Source organism: Littorina saxatilis, linkage group LG17 (genome assembly GCF_037325665.1).
Source record: "Littorina saxatilis isolate snail1 linkage group LG17, US_GU_Lsax_2.0, whole genome shotgun sequence".
NCBI classification, from domain to species: domain Eukaryota; kingdom Metazoa; phylum Mollusca; class Gastropoda; order Littorinimorpha; family Littorinidae; genus Littorina; species Littorina saxatilis.
Window position 1 is genome coordinate 12,600,008 of NC_090261.1, and position 21,049 is coordinate 12,621,056.

At 42.3% G+C, this 21,049-nt stretch overlaps 1 protein-coding gene across 2 annotated transcripts; it reads right to left on the minus strand.

Moving 5' to 3' along the window:
* Window positions 1-3,258: 3,258 nt before the first annotated feature.
* Window positions 3,259-21,049, minus strand: LOC138952708 (uncharacterized). 2 transcript variants are annotated; one of them, XM_070324414.1, is made up of 7 exons: window positions 20,356-21,049; window positions 16,506-16,570; window positions 15,796-15,946; window positions 15,187-15,246; window positions 7,135-7,430; window positions 6,383-6,487; window positions 3,259-4,327 (listed from the first exon to the last, which is right to left on the minus strand). In XM_070324414.1, the coding sequence occupies exons 1-7, from the start codon at window positions 20,489-20,491 to the stop codon at window positions 3,851-3,853; spliced, it is 1,290 nt and encodes a 429-aa protein (XP_070180515.1). In that variant the 5' UTR covers window positions 20,492-21,049; the 3' UTR covers window positions 3,259-3,850. The 2 variants fall into 2 exon arrangements, with proteins under 2 accessions (XP_070180515.1, XP_070180516.1); XM_070324415.1 differs by having other exon boundaries at window positions 15,811-15,946; window positions 20,356-21,048.

The window sequence follows — 21,049 nt, forward strand, 5'->3', positions numbered from 1 at the left end:
CCTGTTCACCAAGTTTGGTGACGATCGGTCCGTTCATTCTTGAGATCTATATGCGAACACAAACAAACAAACAAACAAACAAACAAACAAACAAACACATCGAGTGAAACCTATACACACCCCGGGGGTGTAAAAATAATGGTCTCAGTTCGCGGTCATGAAAAAGCTCGCTAAAGCTCGCATTTTTCATGATCCGCTAACTTCGACCATTATTTTTAATAATCACTGAGACTCGGCATGTAACCTCTACTTACTGGGAGAATGCAAGTTTCCAGTACAAAGGACTTAACATTTCTTACATACTGCTTGACTAAAATCTTTACCAAAATTGACTATATTCTATACAAGAAACACTTCACAAAGGTAAAAGGAGAAACAGAATCCGTTAGTCGCCTCTTACGACATGCTGGGGAGCATCGGGTAAATTCTTCCCCCTAACCCGCGGGGGGGTCCCCAGGGACCGACCAAAGCAATGCTTCTCCACACACATTCATCCATCCACGAAAGAAAAGTTACTATTATTACAGGTTTTATCACTCTGTCTGTCTGTCTGTCTGTCAGTCTGTCTACTTGTGTGTCTGTCAGTCTGACTACTTGTCTGTCTGTCAGTCTGTCTACATGTCTGTCTGTCAGTCTGTCTACTTGTCTGTCTGTCAGTCTGACTACCTGTCAGTCTGTCTACTTGTCTGTCTGTCTTGTCTGTCTGTCTACTTGTCTGTCTGTCTGTCTACTTGTCTGTCTGTCAGTCTGACTACTTGTCTGTCTGTCAGTCTGTCTACATGTCTGTCTGTCTGTCTGTCCGAGTGTCAGTCTGTCTACATGTCTGTCTGTCTGTCAGTTTGTCTACATGTCTGTCTGTGTCTCTGTTTGTTTGTTTGTTTGTTTGTTTTTTTGTTCAATTTGTTGTTTCTTTGTTTGTTTGTTTAGTTGGTTATTTGTTGATTTTTTGTTGTTGTGATTTTTGTTGTTCTTTTGTCCTCACTTATATTTCTGGTGTTTATGGGTCGATTGAGCTCACATTTGGTGTGTAACTTGGCAATATGCTACAGACGGTCGTAGCAAAAGATTAGGGTCCTGTCTTTAGCCAAAGAGCAGATCTACATACACGGTCTTACGGAGTCTACTATGTAGTACATGTACACACTTTAAGTCACTCATGGTTAACGTAAATTTAGCCGTAAGCTGCATGTCGCAAAAATACCGCCCGGGCCAGAAGAGGATTACTGTCAAATAAGCTTTGTTTTTTGTTTGTTTGTTTGCTTAACGCCCAGCCGACCACGAAGGGCCATATCAGGGCGGTGCTGCTGTCAAATAAGCTTACTACATGTACAACATGCATATCCTTAAATTATTCCGCCTAGTTTTACGGCCTGGGTTAATGGTCTCGCGGATGGAAGGCCGTAATCTCCGACCCAGTTGCGCAACTTACGCAACCCTTGACCACCACTAAGATACTATCTTCCTATTATGGGAGTGTCATTACCGTATGCACATAGGGCCAAGTTTCTGTTACCAAATTCCAATTTTGGAATTATTCTAAATGGGGACCTGGGGTGTCCTGATTTTTCATTTAATAATTTTTTACACAGTAAATCTTAAAGCAATTTTTTTTTAAATTCATATGCTATTATTCTACATACACTGAAGCAAATACACACCAAATTTTGACACAAACATTTCTGTTGCATGAATGTTGCACGTTGTGGTCAAATGACTTGAAGAGAAAAACGGTGTATGTTCATGTTACACAAGGTCGCTCCTAGCCTTAAGGTCAGCGCTTGTTCGATCATACAGTAATTAAATTGTCTTTTCTTGTTCTTGTCCGCATAGCCCAAGATGTCACCCCCGGTCCTCGATGAATGACCTATGCAATTGTTGAATGAATGTGAAAAGGGCTATTAGCCAGGGTTGGTAGGGATATTTTGGTTCAGATTCTTCCAAAAGCACCAAATTTGGCCCAGAGGTCGCCCATGCCATACTGTTTCAATTTTTGCCGACCACCAAGACGGGCGCCCCATGGGGCCGCCATATTGGCAAATCCAATATGGCCGCCGTCTGGGTTACATATTGATCACAGGTAAAAAAAACCAAAAACTAAAAGGGCTAGAATCATGAATGATATCACATTTTAGGGGTTTTTGGGGTCGGGGAATCCGATTCAGATGTTATTTCATATCTGTTTTTTTGTGAAAGTTGAAGCCGCACTGTCACGCCCTCATTTTTCGATCAAATGGATTGAAGCTTTGGTCAAGCAATCTTCGACGACGTTCGGACTATGGGATTGCATTTGAGCTTGGAGGCCTACAAATTAATGAATGAGTTAGGTCATTTAAATGTCTGAAAATTGTAAATAAATTTTTTTTTTATAAAACGATCCAAAAACATTTTCATCTTATTCTTCATCATTTTCGAATTCCAAAAACATATGAATATGTTATATACGGATTAAAAACAATCTCTAAATATTAAAAAAATAAAAATTATGATTACAATTAAATTTCCAAAATCGATGTAAAAACTATTTCATCTTATTCTTTGTTGGTTCCTGATTCCAAAACATATAGATATGTTATGTTTGGATTAAAAACAAGCTCAGAAAGTTCAAAAGAATAGAGATACAGAAAAGCGTGCTGTCCTGCCCTGTCAATTTCATTGCCTTTTCACCTGACGATGCTATACCGGTCTTGGTGAAACAAATGCAGTGCCAGTTCAGTTTCATTCTGTGAGTTCGAAAGCTTGACTAAATGTAGTAATTTCGCCTAACGCGACTTGCTTTATTTTTATTTTCTTGACTGATCGATGATTGGCTGATTGATTGGTTGACTGAAAGAGGTGTGTGTGTGTGTGTGTGTGTGTGTGTGTGTGTGTGCGCGCGCGCCTGCGCCACTGATCTGAAAATAATGGATAGCGCACAGCCAATGAAACAGCGTAACCAGAGTGCCGCCATCTTACTGCACCGTACCACACTGACAAATAGGTCAAAGGGAAATAATCGTAGTTTCGAGAGTTGACATCAGTCTTCTTTCGCTGTATCGAACGGTGTCCCAAGATGGCCGATCCGGTGGCGTCAATGTTTTGATAGCCAATAAGAAGGGACGCACTATTCATATATTTTTAGATCAGTGGCCTGCGCTCACATGTGTGTATCATTACAAATTTTAAACCGCAAGAAATGGTGGGAACAAAACACCAAAAACATATTTCTAGCTTGCACAAGGCCAGAGACAACATGATAGAGAGAAATAACACAAATGCAAGTTAGTGGTTCAAAGATTTATTCAGAGTTCATTCCCACATTATCAAATAGAACAGACCAACAACAACGAACACACAACCACACCCACACACAACAAAACATAACAAATCAAAGCGAATCATAACACTGAAAAAGATGGCCAACGCAGGTAACAATTAAAAGAAGACTTCAGATGAATACCGCCTACGAGGCTGTCTTCTCTCTCGATGCATTCTGATCATCATCGGTCCACGCTATCGCTTTATAAATGAGAGCCGAACACATTTTGACCTGAGTTCAGGATGCTCTCGATGCTGATGCCGCCAGGAAAATCGACCAGCCCCCTCCTGTCCTGATAAAGCTTTGACACGATGATGCCCAGGGCCGACTGGTCAAAGCGGAGACACAGGCTCATAATATGATATAGTCCTGGGACTGTGTGTGTGTGCCAACGGTGTGTATGTGTATGTGTGTGTGTGCCAACAGTGTGAGTGGGTGATGTATAAGTCAAGTTGAGATGAAAAATCATGGGCTAGCAATAGTGTGTGTCTATCTGTCTGTGTGTGACATATCCACAACAGCCATGGCAAGGACAAGCACAGGCGCGTTATGTGGCTATCCTCTCTCGACGAAGATGCCGCCAGGAAAATCGACCAGCCCCCTCTTGTTCTGGTAAAGCTTGGACACGATGATGCCCAGAGCCGACTGGTCAAAGCGGTGACACGCGCTCCGGGCTCTGGGCAGCTTGTGGCCACAGTGCAGCTTGGACAGATGGTCAGGGATGCACAAGCACGTCCACTTCAAGGCGCAAGACACCCACGGCTTCACCACAGCTTCGCGGACGAAGGGCTCGTTCCGGAAGAAGCCGTACGTGGCGTAGACTTCGTCGTAGGGTTCGTACTGGCAAGACCGGTCTCCGAAGTGTTGGAAGGTAGACTCCTGGGTCCGTTGAGCTATGGTGCCTAGGCCGTCTCTCGCGAAAAGCATGCCTCGCTCTTTCAGGCGTTGGAAGATGGATGTCACGTCGGCGTCGGCGCTCCACAGGACTGAGGTGTCCATCCATACCGTGAACTCTGACTTGGCCAGCAAGGCCTGGGACAGTAAGGTAAGGTGAGGTCAGGTTAGGTGGGGCAATGTCAGGTATGATGAGATAACTTAAAGGGAATATATCTAACAAAAAAACAACTGTCTCAAATCGCCCCAAGAGCTATACAGTTCAGTTTGGGGGTTGTTATTTTGTGACCACACACCAGGAATACCTTAAACTGATAAACGTTTGAGCGCTGAGTTACTCACATTGAAAACGGCTGTGTATTTTGAGTACGAATCCCAGACTGTAATTCTCATTGTAACGCACTTTGCGCGACTCCTAGTTTTCGTCCTACCTTTTGACCCTGAGCATTCCATGCGCTAAATCTAGTGATACAGATTTGAAATTCAGCCGAGAGCGACAGAGTTCGTTTTGGGGGTTGAATAGGTGACAACTCACACGGAGAAGGTCTTAGAATTAGAGTTTGAGCGATCTATTTTTCAAATCTGAATGCTGTGTTTGGTAGTCATAGCAGACCGTAATATTCTCCAACGTACATTTTGTTGTGTCTGGTATTGGAAGCATTTTAACCCTGTATGGCACGGAATTTGCACGCGTTAACTAGACTTTAGGTTTGACTTCCTCAATCCAACGGTCTTCATCTGCTTTGACGAATGGGTATCTATGAAAACTAAATAAATAATGATGACGACCGGAAGTCCGGACTCCTGACAGGAGAGCTGGACACTGCAAACCGCTCGCTGATTAAACTCCATTTAATTATTTGGCATAGTTTCGGAGCAGTTATGAGCAAATCATTGCAGGCGTTTCTAAATTACAGTACAGCGAATGTCCCTTCAACTCCAAATCGTCAGAAAACTTTCCAAAATGACGCATTCGGTATACTTTCTTTAAGTTTAGCTAAGGTAAGCTAAGCTGATGTATGGTAAGGTGAGGGAAGGTGGTGTGAGGTCGGGTTTAGTAAGGTAAGGTAAGCTAAATCGAGGTAAGGTAAGGTGAGATAAGATTATATAAGGCTTTGTAGCTCAGTTGGTTGAGCACTTGACTCGTGATCCTCGGGGCGCAGGTTCGAATCCAGGTCGGGACGGACCAACGTTATGTGCAGACTCAGAGACGTTATCCCCGAGTACGCAGTACTAGGGTCCTGCAGACTTTAATTGTGTGTCTGTTCGTCTCGACTTAACAGCTTATTGCTGGGAAACTACTGGGCGCAGTTCGTTCAAAAGTTGATACACTAACTTGATAATAGGTCCGATTGATCGTATTAAAACTTCATGTTACCTGGGACCTAAATGCCCCAAAAAACACAAAAGCCACTCTTAACGGTGGGAGTTTTTGCGGTGGGAGGCTGGTCGCTTTGCGAACAGCCTCAGCCGAACACGTCACGGAGTGACGAGAAAAGCATGATTTACAAGCCAGCCAGCGGGTGCGGGGATTTGGTCTCGGCAAAGAAACAACAATGCAGTGTTTGGTCTCGTTGAGACTGAAAGAGAGACAAGAGAGCACGAGAGAGAGCGACAGGGACACACAGTGACCAAAGTGAACCGGGTTCGATTCCCGGCATGGGCGGTCTATTTTTTTATTTTTTTAATTCTTGTTTACTATTGTTTATTATGAACGTTTTAATGTTTTATTTTACTGTAATAGTTTTTTTTAATTGTGTAAAATAAATAAATAATATATTTTTTTTTAAATCCAAGTGATCCGGGTTCGATTCCCGGCATGGGCGGTCTATTTTTTTATTTTTTTTTTTAATTCTTGTTTTACTCTAATAATTTTTTTAATTGTGTAAAATAAATATTTTTATTTTTATTTTTTTTAATCCACGTGCACAAGACAAAAACTTTCACACTGGGGGAGCGTACTCGGGTCCAGCGCCAGCGTTTTTTATTCACTGATATCCCAACGCCGTGCATCTCGGTATTTCTGCCAGAAAAGCAGGTGCTTGATTACACCAAAACACACGCATACATGGGCAGCGCGACTCTTGCTTCTGCTTGCTTTTCACTAGGTTTGGCGTGACCCCAATTTCCCGGCAATGGGGTTTAAAGATATGAAAATGAAAATGTGAAAAGAGACCTAGTCATGAAACTTACATTGACGATCAACGGTTTCCACGCGTAGCACTTCAATTCCTTCACGAAACTTGGCAGAGCAGAGAAAGGGAAGTCTATCATCTGGCACCCACACGTCTTCTGGATCTGAAAAGACAACAGTGCTGTAGCATACGGCTGAGTCATTGTGTGTGTGAGTGTGTGTGTGTGTGTGTGTGTGTGTGTGTGTGTGTGTGTGTGTGTGTGTGTGTGTGTGTGTGTGTGTGTGAGTGTGTGTGTGTGTGTGTGTGTGTGTGTGTGTGTCTGTGTGTGTCTGTGTGCTTTCTTCAGTAAATCAGATCATTCCGCCTCAATGCTCACCAACCTTTTGGCCTGTAGTCAGCCCTAGCTCAAATACGATAAAGTTAAAGTAGTATCCTTTGTAAAGAAAACCTCTTCAATGTTGGCGACAAATGGGAAGAAAGAAAGGGTTGACTGGTTGGTTGTTTTTGTTAACGTCCCATCAACCTATATGGCTATGCGGGACCGATTCACGTTTTTTTAATTTGTCAGTTTAAATAGCGGTATCCGTGTTTGAACCTGTTTACAACTAGATCTATCACAGCAAAAAGAAGGTTCTAAAGCTGGTATCTTTTCACACTGGTTACTTCCTATCTCGTTAAAAAGTTAAAAACAATCTTGTTCGGGGGAACGTCCCGCAACAAGACTTTCGGAAAATGAAGGGAGGGTTCCCTGTTTTTGATTGTGTTTTGTTTTATTTTCCAGCTGATCGTCGACTTGAAATAATCACTCACCTCCTTCCTCTGGTCTGTGGTCAGTCCAAGGTCGAAGACAACAAAGGTAAAGTTGTCAACCTTTGGAAACAAACGTTGTTTGAGGTTGGCCACCAGTGTCCGTAACTTGTTGCTGTAATGTGAAGACGAAGCGGTGGCGAAGATGTACTTGTGATGCGTCACGCTTGCAACTGACCGATCCACAGCGGCCAGGTAGTGTCCGATAGAACCGTTCCATGTCCGAAGGATTTCGGTCAGTCGGTCCTCGGGCCGTGCAGAGATATTCGAGGGACATGTGTTCTCAAGACACCTCCCCACTGTTAATGAAGATACAATTGAACAAATATGAAAATAACAATAAAAACAGTGAGTGGGTTCATTCTAGACACAAAAGATGTTTGACATTTCACCCACACTATTGTGATAGGGTGTAGTGGAAGGGGGGAACTAGGCCAGGAAGCACAAATGAGACGCCAAGACAGAGGTTGCGATAACGTGACTTTTATTTATTGTAGGCTACACCAGAAAGCAGACACCAGAAAGCAGTGTAGTTCCTTCCTCAATATACAGCCGCACACATCTCGTCGGAACTTGAATTACGATCTCGGTCGAAAGTCACTTCGCTGATATAAACCCAGCTCTAAAACGTTTGTTCAACCATAGACCTATAAATATAGGTCCCTGGTTCAACTGAACACACACACAAAGTCTCTCTAAACAATCCTCGAATCACTCCTTCGCCAAAATAGAGTTATAATGGCCCAAACTACACTACTTGCATTGGATTATTACAGAAACACAAACATCGTTCAACTGCAACTAAAACATCACAATCCAAGATACTCACACTGACACGTCTTCACACTTCGAAATCACACCGGGTACTCTTCTAGCCCACGCTATTATTCTGACTCACGCGCGCACCCGTTCAAACAATCAACCAATAAGAAACCAGCCTCCCTACACACCTACAATTAGCTACAACACACAATAATCCTAGCGGGAGACACAACTTGGGTCAGGGGAAGATACTGAATAGACAGGGAGTAAAAGAGAGGGACAACAGTACATGAAATCGCCACACGGCTACACTATGAACACTGGTTTCTTGTGTTGCTGTTTTTATGCGTTTATTGCATGGCAACTGCTCCCAGGTACATTCGGGTGTTTTCCCGTCAGATGATTTGTCTACGTCTTAAACCGTTATAGTGGCCCTGCCGGCCTGAGAGACTGAGAGAGAGAGAGAGAAAAAAAGATAGGGGGGAAGGAGGGGGAGAGAGAGGGGGAGAGAGAGGGAGAAGAGCAGAGAGAGGGAGAGAGAGCGATATGCGATGCACAATCAGACAGCCGGCAGACTGACTGAAAGACAAACAGAGAGACACAAGTACAGACACACACACACACACACACACACACACACACACACACACACACACACACACACACACACACACACACTTACTAAATCTTACTAGCAGAATAAGGAAGATTCCTAGTTAGCATTAACATAATAAGTAATATCATTACGTACTGGTTATTGGTCGACAGTGGAATCGTTGTCTACTGTTGGTATCGCTGTCTGATTGGCTCTTTCACGAGACCTGCACCAACTCAGCGCCACCCGCTTGTTTCGCGGCACTTCAGTTTCCAACTCGACTAATGCTATTCGTACTTGCACGTGTTTTCATGGGATATGTGGACATCGTGTCAGTCCACACCTCGTCTTAGCGAATTAGGATAAAGCACGTGATATGATGCACCGCCCAAGTTACTGCCACCCAATTGTCGCGGCACTTCAGTCTGTATGACGCGAGTTCGGTACTTTTCATTGGACCTGTGCAACTTGCATCAAGACCAATCCCAGTAGCGAATTCGTAGAAGGCACACGTGATGCGATGCGCCGTCTACGTTGCTGTCATTGACAGCGATTCGGTGATAACGGCATCCAACCAAACGTGCACCTGTGATATGATAGCACAGCCCATTGCGCTGCGCAGGCCTGGCGTGAGGTCAGTTGTTGATTTATTCATATCGCTCCTCTCCGGCTGGAAGGAAAGACACTGGTCGGCGGCACTTGTTGCTTGCAACTATCTCTGTCCCGAGTCACTGCTGCCTGTATGCGAACACCACTGACCTTTGTTTTAGACACCCGGTGTATTATCCTCGACCCTTACCTGTAATAGTGCCTCTCAAAATGCTTTCCTGGCATAAGTTTGACTTACAATATTAGGGGGTGTAGGGGAAGGGCTCCTAATATGGACCACTTTTTGTTTCATGCTAATAACTTACTAGCTTGTTTTCTTGCGAAGAAGTTTCATTTTGTGTTTGGTAGTCCTTCTCTCTTAAGTGAACCGTTAGGCCTAATTAGAGTGAAATAGCTTTGATAGACATTCAGCAAAAATTAAATACAGAAAAAAATCATAAATGGTCCATATTAGGCGCCCAGGCTCCTAATATGGACCAGTGAAGCGGCCTTCACGAATCACTGACAAAAGCCCCCTATACTTCAAAATAACATGATACAACTTATTGTGCATGTCAGACTAATTCAAAAATGCTTTAGATTCATCTGTTTCGGGTTGATGAGAGCATTATGTGAAGCACACCAGGAAACTGAAGAAGCTTATCAAAAACAGAGTTAAAATAAATGAAATTATCAACTTCCACAAAAAAAGACTTTTTTTTTTTTTAAATCTCGAGGGCTAGTTATTGGTTATTTTCAGCAAGCTTCTTAATGAATTAATTGAAATTGCCTTTAGGTTTTATTTTCTTCGATGTGTCGAAGGTGGTCCATATTAGGGGACTCACACATACTTTGAGGTTTTGCTATTATTTTTTGTTTGCAGTAGAAACTCGGGGTACACACTGTTAAAATGTAACAAATACTGTCTTAGCTGTCATATATAGCCATTTTTGTGTTATGAAAGCTTTGGCTGTGGACAGAAACGAGTCCGTTTTAGGCGGCAAATTTAGAGTGAACGCTGCCAAAAGTGAAAAAAAAGTGAAAAAGCCTAACGGTTTTGAGGTTTGTGTTTCTGCAACTGTTTTGACATGTGCAACTTATCCAGAGAGAGTGAATGAAGCGAATGAAATTGTTTTGAGCGCTCTAGCGCCGTTAGTTTGTCAGAACAGGAGGTGGTCCATATTAGGAGCCGGTCCATATTAGGAGCCTTTCCCCAAACTGTTTCTATAATAGTTTTCTTGTGTGTATTGTTGAGAGCACAGGCACTCGTCACGAGGTGGGCGGGGCCTACGTCTTGGATGTCACTTGTGATGGACGGTCGTCTTTTCTTGTAGTGGCACAGGCCCCGCCCACTTTGATCCCGACCCGCTCGTGACGAGTGCCTGTCGTTTAGAGAGTTTGACTGTGCTTGTAAAAAATCTGATAGCAGCCTTAAAACTCTCCACTTCCCTCCCCATTTTGGTGTGTAGTCTCAAGAGCGACGTTTTCATTGGTTATTTAGCTGTGACGTCGGAGATAGTCATGAAAGGTAAGCTGTTGCTATTCGTTGGTTTTTGAGGTTCGGGAGGCCGCCGTTTTTGAATGGTCGGGGTGTGTGCTCGTGGCCGCGTGGATTGGTCGCAGTGCCGGCGAGTGGGTATCGCCCACGCTACCGCCTGGCGCGCGCGCGCGATATAACTGCCTGACGCGCTAATTAAGCCAAAACAATGATATGACATCTTCCGATCGTATGGTGAGTATTTGTTAATCAATATATCTCGAAGTTCATAATTAATTTTTCCCCCCTGGTGTTTTAACTTATGTGTGTGTGAATGAATAAGTGTTGTGTTGTCTATGTGTTCTTTGTAGACAGGCCAGCAGTTAAGCATAGTGTAAATAATTTTAAGAGAAATCAATGTTTCTCGATATTTGAGTGCTGTTTTCCAGCACGAACATCTGTTTTAACCTCTTTTAAACTTCGTTCTGATGAAATAAATATATAGTCGATTTTATCGTCCCATTCCCCCATAATACGTATGTGGACCCCACTGATACTAAGGTGATACATGGCACTTAATTTTATCAAGTCTTAACGGTAACTTTTAAACTTCTTATCTTTCAACTTACCCCCCACTCCCGTCATCTTCCCGTTTTTTAACCAGCTCTCGTTAGCTTAGTTTTTGTGTGTGTTTTTTCTCCCCCCATCGTATAAACCAACTTATGTCCAACATAGGCACTTAGACCTGACGGACAGTAAGCCCCTTAAATTTTCGTTCGGTTCGGGAGGGTTCTTGGCAAACTAACCGACCTACGCAGTCAAGGCCAGGGAAAACCAGTGCCTGGTCTGTCTGAAAACATCTCCCGCTGGAGGGATTTTGCAGCCAGCGAAGTGAAGATAAAGATATGACGGCTTACCAGTGTCAAAACCTAGGGTTACCATTTTCACGTGAAAATTAGTAATCAACAGTGTTAATTACTAATTTTCATTTTTGCCTCGTTTTCAGTCACAGTAGTCGGACTCTAAGGGTCCGCACTGAGAGGCAACAACGTCCGGCAAATATCGCTCTCACACTATTTCTAAAATACCTTTAATAGAAGGCCTTATCAAGCAAGTTATCCGATATGAAGATGCATATCACAGTTTTCTGCAATAGCGTTTAAAAAATAATCGACCCCGAAAACTTTCGAATCGAAGCTGTTCGTAGCAGACGGACTTTTGATCGGCTGTGGTCTCACACTTTCACATATATCTTTCAATATAATTCCTTATTCGACAAGTTGTCGGGAAGACAGCTGTACCTCTTACTTGTTTCCACTACCACACTCATAAATTTGCTCTGTAGTGTATTAGTGAAGAAAAAATAAATAAAGCATAGTCACAAAAAATTAAAAGAAAAAAATTAAATAAGTAAAAAATAATATATATATATTTTTTTAAATACATAAAGGATAGTCCGAATGTTATTATATAACGTCCCCGCGTGCTAGTTCACCGTCCCCGCGTGCTGTTTAACTGTCCGCGCGTGTCCCCGCGTGGTTTAGACACACCCGGTGTCTAAACCACGCGGGAACACGCGGGGACAGTTTAACTGCACGCGGGGACACGCGGGGACGGTTAAATAGCACGCGGGGACGTTATTGTATAACATTCTGAAAAAAAATATCTAAAAAACAATTACATAAGTAAAAAAAAAATTTTTTTTAAATACATAAAGGATAGTCAGAATGTTATTATATAACGTCCAGGCGTGCTAGTTCACCGTCCCCGTGTGTCCCCGCGTGTTTTAGACATGTGTCTAAAACACGCGGGGACAGTTTTACTGCACGCGGGGACACGCGGGGACGGTTAAATAGCACGCGGGGACGTTATTTTATAACATTCTGACCACACACAAAAAATAATACATAAGTAAAAAAAGAATTTTTTTTTAAAATACATAAAGGATAGTCAGAATGTTATTAGATAACGTCCAGGCGTGCTAGTTCACCGTTCCCGTGTGTCCCCGTGTGTCCCCGCGCGTCCCCGTGTGTCCCCACGTCAATGTCCCCGCGTGTTTTAGACACGTGTCTAAAACACGCGAGGACAGTTTTACTGCACGCGGGGACACGCGGGGACGGTTAAATAGCACGCGGGGACGTTATTTTATAGCATTCTGACCAACAACAAAAAAAATTACATAAGTAAAAAAAAAAAAAAGATTTTTTTTTTTAAATACATAAAAGGATAGTCAGAATGTTATTAGATAACATCCCGGCGTGCTAGTTCACCGTCCCCGTGTGTCCCCGTGTGTCCCCGCGTGTCCCCGCGTGTTTTAGACACACCGTCTCTAACCTCCATTTTCATGTATTTTTTAGCTAGTTTTACGTGAAAGTAGTTGGAGGTTTTTGCATTTTAGTCAAGTAACGCAGGTTTGTTCTTTCCGCTTTATTACAGTTAAACACATAGATTTCAGATGCTACTACGGTCACTCTGATCATGAGCTCTTTGAAGATGTTATTAACCACGCTGTTAATGCCCATAGTGGCAACGAACTTACAATACGGGTTCTCACACTAAATTCACAGACTGGGAAAAGATCATACGCACGGACAGATTTTAAAGTGGTCCCATCAATTCTTCAAAAGCATATTAAAACTTTTATTGCGAAAGAAACCACACACACAAAAGTTAAATCGCGCTTCATGTAATCTCCAATCACCATACGACCTTCCTGTTGCCCAACTTTTGAAAGATTATCTTTGTAAACAAACAAATAAACGATGACGTTTTTTTAACTACACAGTCTGGATGATGTGGGTCGTGGACGACCCAAATGGAATGACGTAAGGAATTTTACGCTGTTTATCCTTATTCGGACGGCGACCATACTCTGCAAAGAAGAGACAACGCGTTTATTCCTATTCGGATTGTCACACACACACACACAGCACACACACACACACGCGCGCGCGTGCGCGGCTGCTCAAGTATACCGGAAAGTGATCTTTGGGACAAAACTTAAAATCTATGGTGTTCCTCTGTAAAACAAAGAGCATGTTGCTGACATTTTGTCAAAGAAAACTAATAATCAATATGAAAGAGAGAGAGAGAGAGAGAGAGAGAGAGAGAGAGAGAGAGAGAGAGAGAGAGAGAGAGAGAGAGAGAGACAGACAGACAGACAGACAGACAGACAGACAGACAGACAGATAAACAAAAACAGGGAGGAACAAGAGACAGACAGAGAGAGCTAGCCTGGACAGGCAGACAAGTCAGACTGAGAGAGAGAGAGAGAGAGAGAGAGAGAGAGAGAGAGAGAGAGAGAGAGAGAGAGAGAGAGAGAGAGAGAGAGAGAGAGAGAGAGAGAGAGAGAGAGTACCTGTAAAAGTGGATACTAATCTGGCCAATGTTGGTGATGTCATTAAGGTCAACCTTTTTTCGTGGAATTTTTCTTGGCCTCTTTGTCCCTGGCGTCATAACGGCCATAATACCCATGCCATGAAATGTATTCCAGGAATCTAAAGTGGCACAGTTATGATCAACATTGTCTGCAACAAATTGCAGAGTCTGACTGGGGACAATGTTCCGAAGTTGAACACCTTCGGAAACTGCAGCATTTCGTTGGAATCTTTGCACCTCTGAGTAGGATGAGCAAAACCCCAGTTTATGTAAGGTGTCAACGAGGTATCGTGAACCAAAAGATTTGTGCATCTGCACACCTAATCCCAACTGCAAAGGTGCGATGCGTGTAGTTTGTCTTCTTGCGTGTATGATGCTCTGCCCAATAGAAGCTGCTTTCAAGGTCGGGTCTTTACAGAAATAACACAACCTATGGTAGGCTACTTTGCGTTTGTTTGTTTGTGTGTTTGCTTAACGCCCAGCCGACCACGAAGGGCCATATCAGGGCGGTGCTGCTTTGACATATAACGTGCGCCACACACAAGACAGAAATCGCAGCACAGGCTTCATGTCTCACCCAGTCACATTATTCTGACACCGGACCAACCAGTCCTAGCACTAACCCCATAATGCCAGACGCCAGGCGGAGCAGCCACTAGATTGCCAATTTTACAGTCTTAGGTATGACCCGGCCGGGGTTCGAACCCACGACCTCCCGATCACGGGGCGGACGCCTTACCACTAGGCCAACCGTGCCGGTGCTACTTTGTGTGTGTGTTAGTGTGTCCGAGAGAGATAGACAAGAAATATCAAGCATCACCACTATTTTGGTAGTATTATGACATTTATTAAAATTAAAAGTAACAAGAAAGCACCTACGCGGTTCATACTTCGCAATATAAACTGAATTCTGATGAAAGCAGTTACTGTAAAGTCATTTGAAGTCACATGATAAAAATCACAAAGGGTTTAGTTGAGCAGACCACAAAGTGCAGAGCTAAAATCTGTGTATAAATCTGTGTGAAAATCAAGTCCGTTTGTCCACAGGGATGCTAGGAAGCAGTCCAATGGGGTCGCTCAATCTGCTCAAATCCACTCAAATGGGGTCGCACGGGCCGTAAAATGGGGACGTCCCCATTTCACGGAAGCGTCCCCATTTTACTGCTGTCCAGTGACAATCGTCTCCATTTGTCGGTAAAACCACCCAAACACACACACACACACACACTCACACTCACACACACTCACACATCACCTGGCTGTTTTAGTGAACTGCACATACTGCTCGGGAAGAATCCCTTTTCTTCGGGAAATTCTGCAATGCCAAACAAATGCACCGATTTATAACAACAACGTAACAAGGACAAAACAATTGAGTGGAAAATATTCGTTTCCTTGAGAGAAAAAAAAACCAAGATTGAGCAAACAGACTCTTCATACAGATTCCATGAAAACGAATTGCAACATAACATGTCCCGGTTTTTTTCTGGAATCGGGAATGGGAATTGTCTATGTATTCAGTCTTGGTTGAGTTGTTCAAGGAATCTACGACGGTTATTCTTTTTCGTCACGGAAGTTTCGCTTTTTCAGATCGTTTTTTACAATTCGACAAAAAGTGTGTGTGTGTGTGTGTGTGTGTGTGTGTGTGTGTGTGTGTGTGTGTGTGTGTGTGTGTGTGTGTGTGTGTGTGTGTGTGCGTGTGTGTGTGTGTGTGTGTGTGTGTGTTTGAACGTGCGTGCGTGCGTGCGTGCGTGCGTGCGTGCGTGCGTGCGTGCGTCAGACTTATTGCTCATAACCTTTGTAAACTAACCCCCATTTTAAGACTCCCTCCTTTTTAAGACCTGATTTTCTCAGATGTGTGTACCTCCGTTTGACTGACCCGATAGTTTGTAGCGCAGTGTCTCAAGCAAGCCCATGTGGGTCGCACCCAAAGAGACGGGTGCAACGAACTCCGTGCGTGCAACAGTATTCTTAACCTGAGCGAAGACGTGCCCGATGGCAAGTTGGAGCTCGCTCTGCACACACGTCAATTCAAGACATCTTCCTGTTGACCATGCTCTGTGTTATCATATAGGGTGGGTTTTGTTTTAGCGTGGAAGACAGTACTTTTGATAAAATTAAAATGTTCTTCTCATATCAAGTAAAAGGAATACAAATGGTCAGAAAACTGGCTTATCTGTTACACAAAACAGTACCAATCAGCATATTACGAAATTGAATTCAAGATAGTTTGGTTATCTACTATTTTAATACTTTATTTTGAAGACACCTACCACTGACGCGGTCGTTCTTGCGGGGGATAGAAAAGAGTGTACCAGGATCCAGAGCATGCTTTCTTCATTATGTAAAATGTAATCTTCTTATCATCCACCACAGAAATGTTAACTGCTAATGCTTAAAAGAAATATATATATATTCTTTGCACGCTTCGTTCTTTGTATTCGTTTGTCACATGTTACCACAAGCCTTGAGAGCACCCCCTATAGGCCTAGCAGTCTATGGCTCATCGATAAGACTGCATTCATGCATCCGGCATTGTACATTGCAAACAATGAATACATCATTTCAACCAACCTTGGTGAAAAACATCCACCACAAAAGACACGCTGCACAACTCACGAGCAAGAGCCAATGGAAACCTGCGCAGAAATATGCAAAGTATGTTTTAGCCCAGAATTGCTCATCAACAAAGGTAAGATATGGAACGATAGTCATGAGGTGAAAAGTACAATAGTAATAATAATAATAATTGTCAGTAAGTACTGGTGTCACATGACTGATGTGAACCAGTTGATTGGCTAATGGCGATGCGCTAAAACTGTTAGCGCACTCTTGGAGTGCGCTAACTTTTCCACAGAGCGTATTCTTCCGCCCTTTGCCTAAGCGAGACTGTGCTCTCATCCTCAGAATTAATTAATGACATGTAGCTTATATTCTCCACAATACTTAATGACCATAAATTCCCTGCTTCTCAATTAAAGCAGAAGTGGTTTTTTTCTGACAGATTGCATGTGCCTGTGCCAGTGCCAGTGATCTAAAAATAGAAGCCGCTGTGTTTCATCTAATTTTCGCCGACTTGCATAGATTCTTCTCATATGCCGTGTTAGTGGCATGTAGCTTATCATCCACATTACCAAATGATGAGTTAGTATACAATTCCCAGCGGCTAACAGAAAACACAAGTGTTATTCCGATTTATACGTACCAGCTAGACCAGTTTGGAAGACTGACTCGATCGACTCTGTAGCAGACTACACAGAAATACGACTACATCAGTTCAGTAAATGAATGGTTTCCGAATTATTATTTCAAGGCAAGAACAATCGTAATCGAAAACGTGTAAGGTTCAGAACGTTCTTACCATATATACGACTTATTACCAGCCTGCAGACTCAGTGCAGACTGCAGTACAGACTCAGTGCAGACTGCAGTGGTTCGTGCCCAGGTAGCCTAGCAGACGACATTAACCCCGCTCAGCAAAATAACATGTTGGACAAATGTGAACGAAAAAACGATGGGGATATAATACGTGTAGGGTTCAGAGCATTCTTACCGTTCATATTTAGTATCAGACTCCCCGATGAGTGAAGATACAACACGAGAAATATGCCACATTTGTTTTGAAAATGTGCGAACCGTCGAGTCCCGCCGCTTCGAGTCAATTCAAGGGGGTCGGCCCGCTATTGCGCGGGGCGGCTATTGCGCGAATCTTTAGGGATAGGGTTAGGGTTAGGGTTAGGGTTAGGGTTAGATTCGCGCAATAGCGGACCCGCGCAATAGGGGACCCGCGCAATAGCGGCCCAGCCCCAATTCAAGGGGAGTCACTCCGCACAGTCAATCCGTCGAAGCTCGACTGGAGGTTTCGAATCGCAAACTTAATGAAGAGCACAGTCCTTTCTCCGAGTTCAAATGAGGTCTCTCTGAAAGATCATCACTGTTCAGATTAACGCTACATTGGAATTTACCAACAGAAATTAAAATGCGTGTGACGAAAGCACGACACACTTAAGACACCCCACACAAAAATAGATCTTTACTGTACACGACCTGACCACACAGTTATGCCTATTCAAATGCGCGTTGCAAAATGTGCGTTTGGAATCTTCTTTTTTCTATGGCGGTACTGACAATATCGTTATTGAAACAATCCCAGTGCACTAAGGGATTTATAGAGCAAATCTCGAAAATAATTATTGAACTCAGCGCTATGCGCTTCGTTCAATAATGAATTTTCTCGATTTGCTCTATAAATCCCTTAGTGCACTGGGATGTCTCAATAACTTAAATAATAATAATAAATGAGCATTTATATAGCGCAACATCATAACTTTACAATTATGCTCTTTGCACTTGACACATTTAAAATTAAAACACAATTATACAAGCATTTACATCTACATTCATTGTCAACAACGCTTAATTAAAAAGCAGACACCATCAAACATACATGTACATTACAAAAGATTCTTCCACTAACTAAGTAATAAAAACATGAATAAAATAGGTAGTGAAAACAAGTAAATACCAGCTGAATACCCTTAATCAAACAGAACATGTTATCAACAATACTGAAAACAGTCCTAGATGTTTATATACATTATCACTAAAACAACAAATACACTACATGTAGCCTACTGATGGACTGAGAAAACAAACTCAGGGGTTGTATTTCTTGAAGAGGTGCGTTTTAAGTGCTCGTTTGAATGCTTGGGGTGACTGAGAGTGGCGGAGAGAATTCTATTGTGTGGGTGCGCAGAAAGTAAACGTAGAATAAGACAAGTCGCGTAAGGCAAAATAACAACATTTAGTCAAGATGTCGAACTCACAGAATGAAACTGAACGCTCTGCTTTTTTCACCAAGACCACATACTCGTAGTTTCGTCAGTCCACCGCTCGTGGCAAAGGCAGTGAAATCGACAGGCCATGCAGAATAGTGCGGTAGTGGTCGCGCTGAGCAGGATAACACGCTTTTCTGTATGTCTATTCTTTTTAGCTTACTGAGTTTGTGTTTAATCCAAACATATCATATCTATATGTTTTTGGAATCAGGGACCGACAAGGAATAAGATGCAATTGTTTTTAAATCGATTTCGGAAAATTAATTTTAATCATAACTTTTATATTTTTGATTTTTAGAGCTTGTTTGTAATCCAAATATAACATATGTATATGTTTTTGGAATCAGACAATGACGAAAAATAAGATGAAATTATTTTTGGATCGTTTAATAAAAAAAATAGTTTTAATTACAAGTTTCCGATTTTTAATGACCAAACTCATTCATTAGTTTTTAAGCCACCAAGTAGGCAAGCTGGAATGCAATACCAAAGTCCGGCCTTCGTCGAAGATTGCTTTGCCAAAATTTCTATCAATTTGATTGAAAAATGAGGGTGTGACAGTGCCACCTCAACTTTTACAAAAAGCCAGATATGACGTCATCAAAGGTATTTATGGGAAAAAAAGAAAAAAACGTCCGGGGATATCATTCCCAGGAACTCTCATGTCAAATTTCCTCCTCTATGTTAAAAAATTAAGTCAAAACTTGACTAAATGTAAAAAGAATTTACAAAAATACTCATAAACCTATAGCGTATCTTTGACAACGCGCAAATATCCGAAATTTGTCTCTCGCCATTTTTGAAAATACATATTATTGCATACGTTGCCAGTACAGGATGTAAATTGCTGCTCCTCATTTCAATAAAGAAAAGAAATGCTTGTACGACTCACCCTCGACACTTGTTTTTGTTAAAAAATATATATATAAAGACAAGTTTACAAATATACATTAGCACGTACGTATATACAATAAACACACATTTAACATACATTTATATGGGTGAAGGTTTGCGAACAGGTAAGGGGTGTAAGAGAGAGATAGAGAGAGAGAAAGAGAGAGAGAGAGAGAGAGAGAGAGAGAGAGAGAGAGAGAGAGAGAGAGAGAGAGAGAGAGAGAGAGAATGATGGTGGTAGTCTGAGTAATTGCTCTTGAGTACAGGTTCAATTAAAACAAAACAAAACGGGCTTGTGGACATTGAAGGCTTTTAAACTGGACACGTATAATAGGAGGAAAAAAAACCCACACAAAAACAGGATCAATCAAAAATGATCCTTGTACTTGTTCCAATCAGCATTAAATTGTTGAATATTGCTGCTAATGAAGGCGTTATATCTTTCTATTCTAAATCTAAATTTCTTAAAAATATCAATGTGTGGCAGCATGTCTTTCAATCTTGCGGTGTACAAATAATGTTTTGCTAGCAACAAGAACAAATCAGAAACCCTTTCTGTAGTATGTATAGCCTCTTTACAACCAAACATAATACATTCCTTCTAGGGATTTCATGTACTTGGAGTTGACAGGTCCAGTTACTTTAAGTAATTGGAAGGAATAAAACTGAAAAGAAAGTCAAAGTCAACTAACCTGTCTTTAACTTGGAACGCATTCTCATAGAAAGATGTCGTAAGTATCGAGTGAATCTGAAGACTGAGCAGCAATGACACAAAACTCGAGCACAAAACGCCAACGGCATGCGTTTTTGTGGAGCCGAGGGGAGCATATATAGCTATTCTGATGAACACGTGGGGGAATTCGGGGGCTGTGATTGGATGGTCTCTCCTCATCATCAAAGCATATTGCTGCCGAAGTCGGCCATTTTACTCAATATCCAAAAGCATATTGAGAAAAATGGCCGACGCCTGGTTCCGGTTTACACATCTGTACCACGCGGCGATGTTTCTATCGACAACAGCATACACTGACAACTTAAAAAGCTGTTTCAACAACTGTGTTGTGAAATCGAATGCACTTGGAGTCAGTTTTTCTTCCAAAGTCAGAAAGCGTGTAGCGGTGTGCATGTCTGCGCGAACATGATGCGCGTAAGAAGTTTGTCTGCTATCAAAACCTGAGATCAACGCATCGACGCAAAAACTGTCATTTTGTAAGTTTGGAACAACAAATCAAGGTCATAACAGCTATATAATCGCTATTATGTTTTCAGCGTAGCAATAGGGTCCGATATTTAGACTCGAACAAGTATAATGCGACTCGTCTTCGACTCGTCGCATTATACTTGTCTCGTCTAAATATCGGACCCTATTGCTACGCTGAAAACACA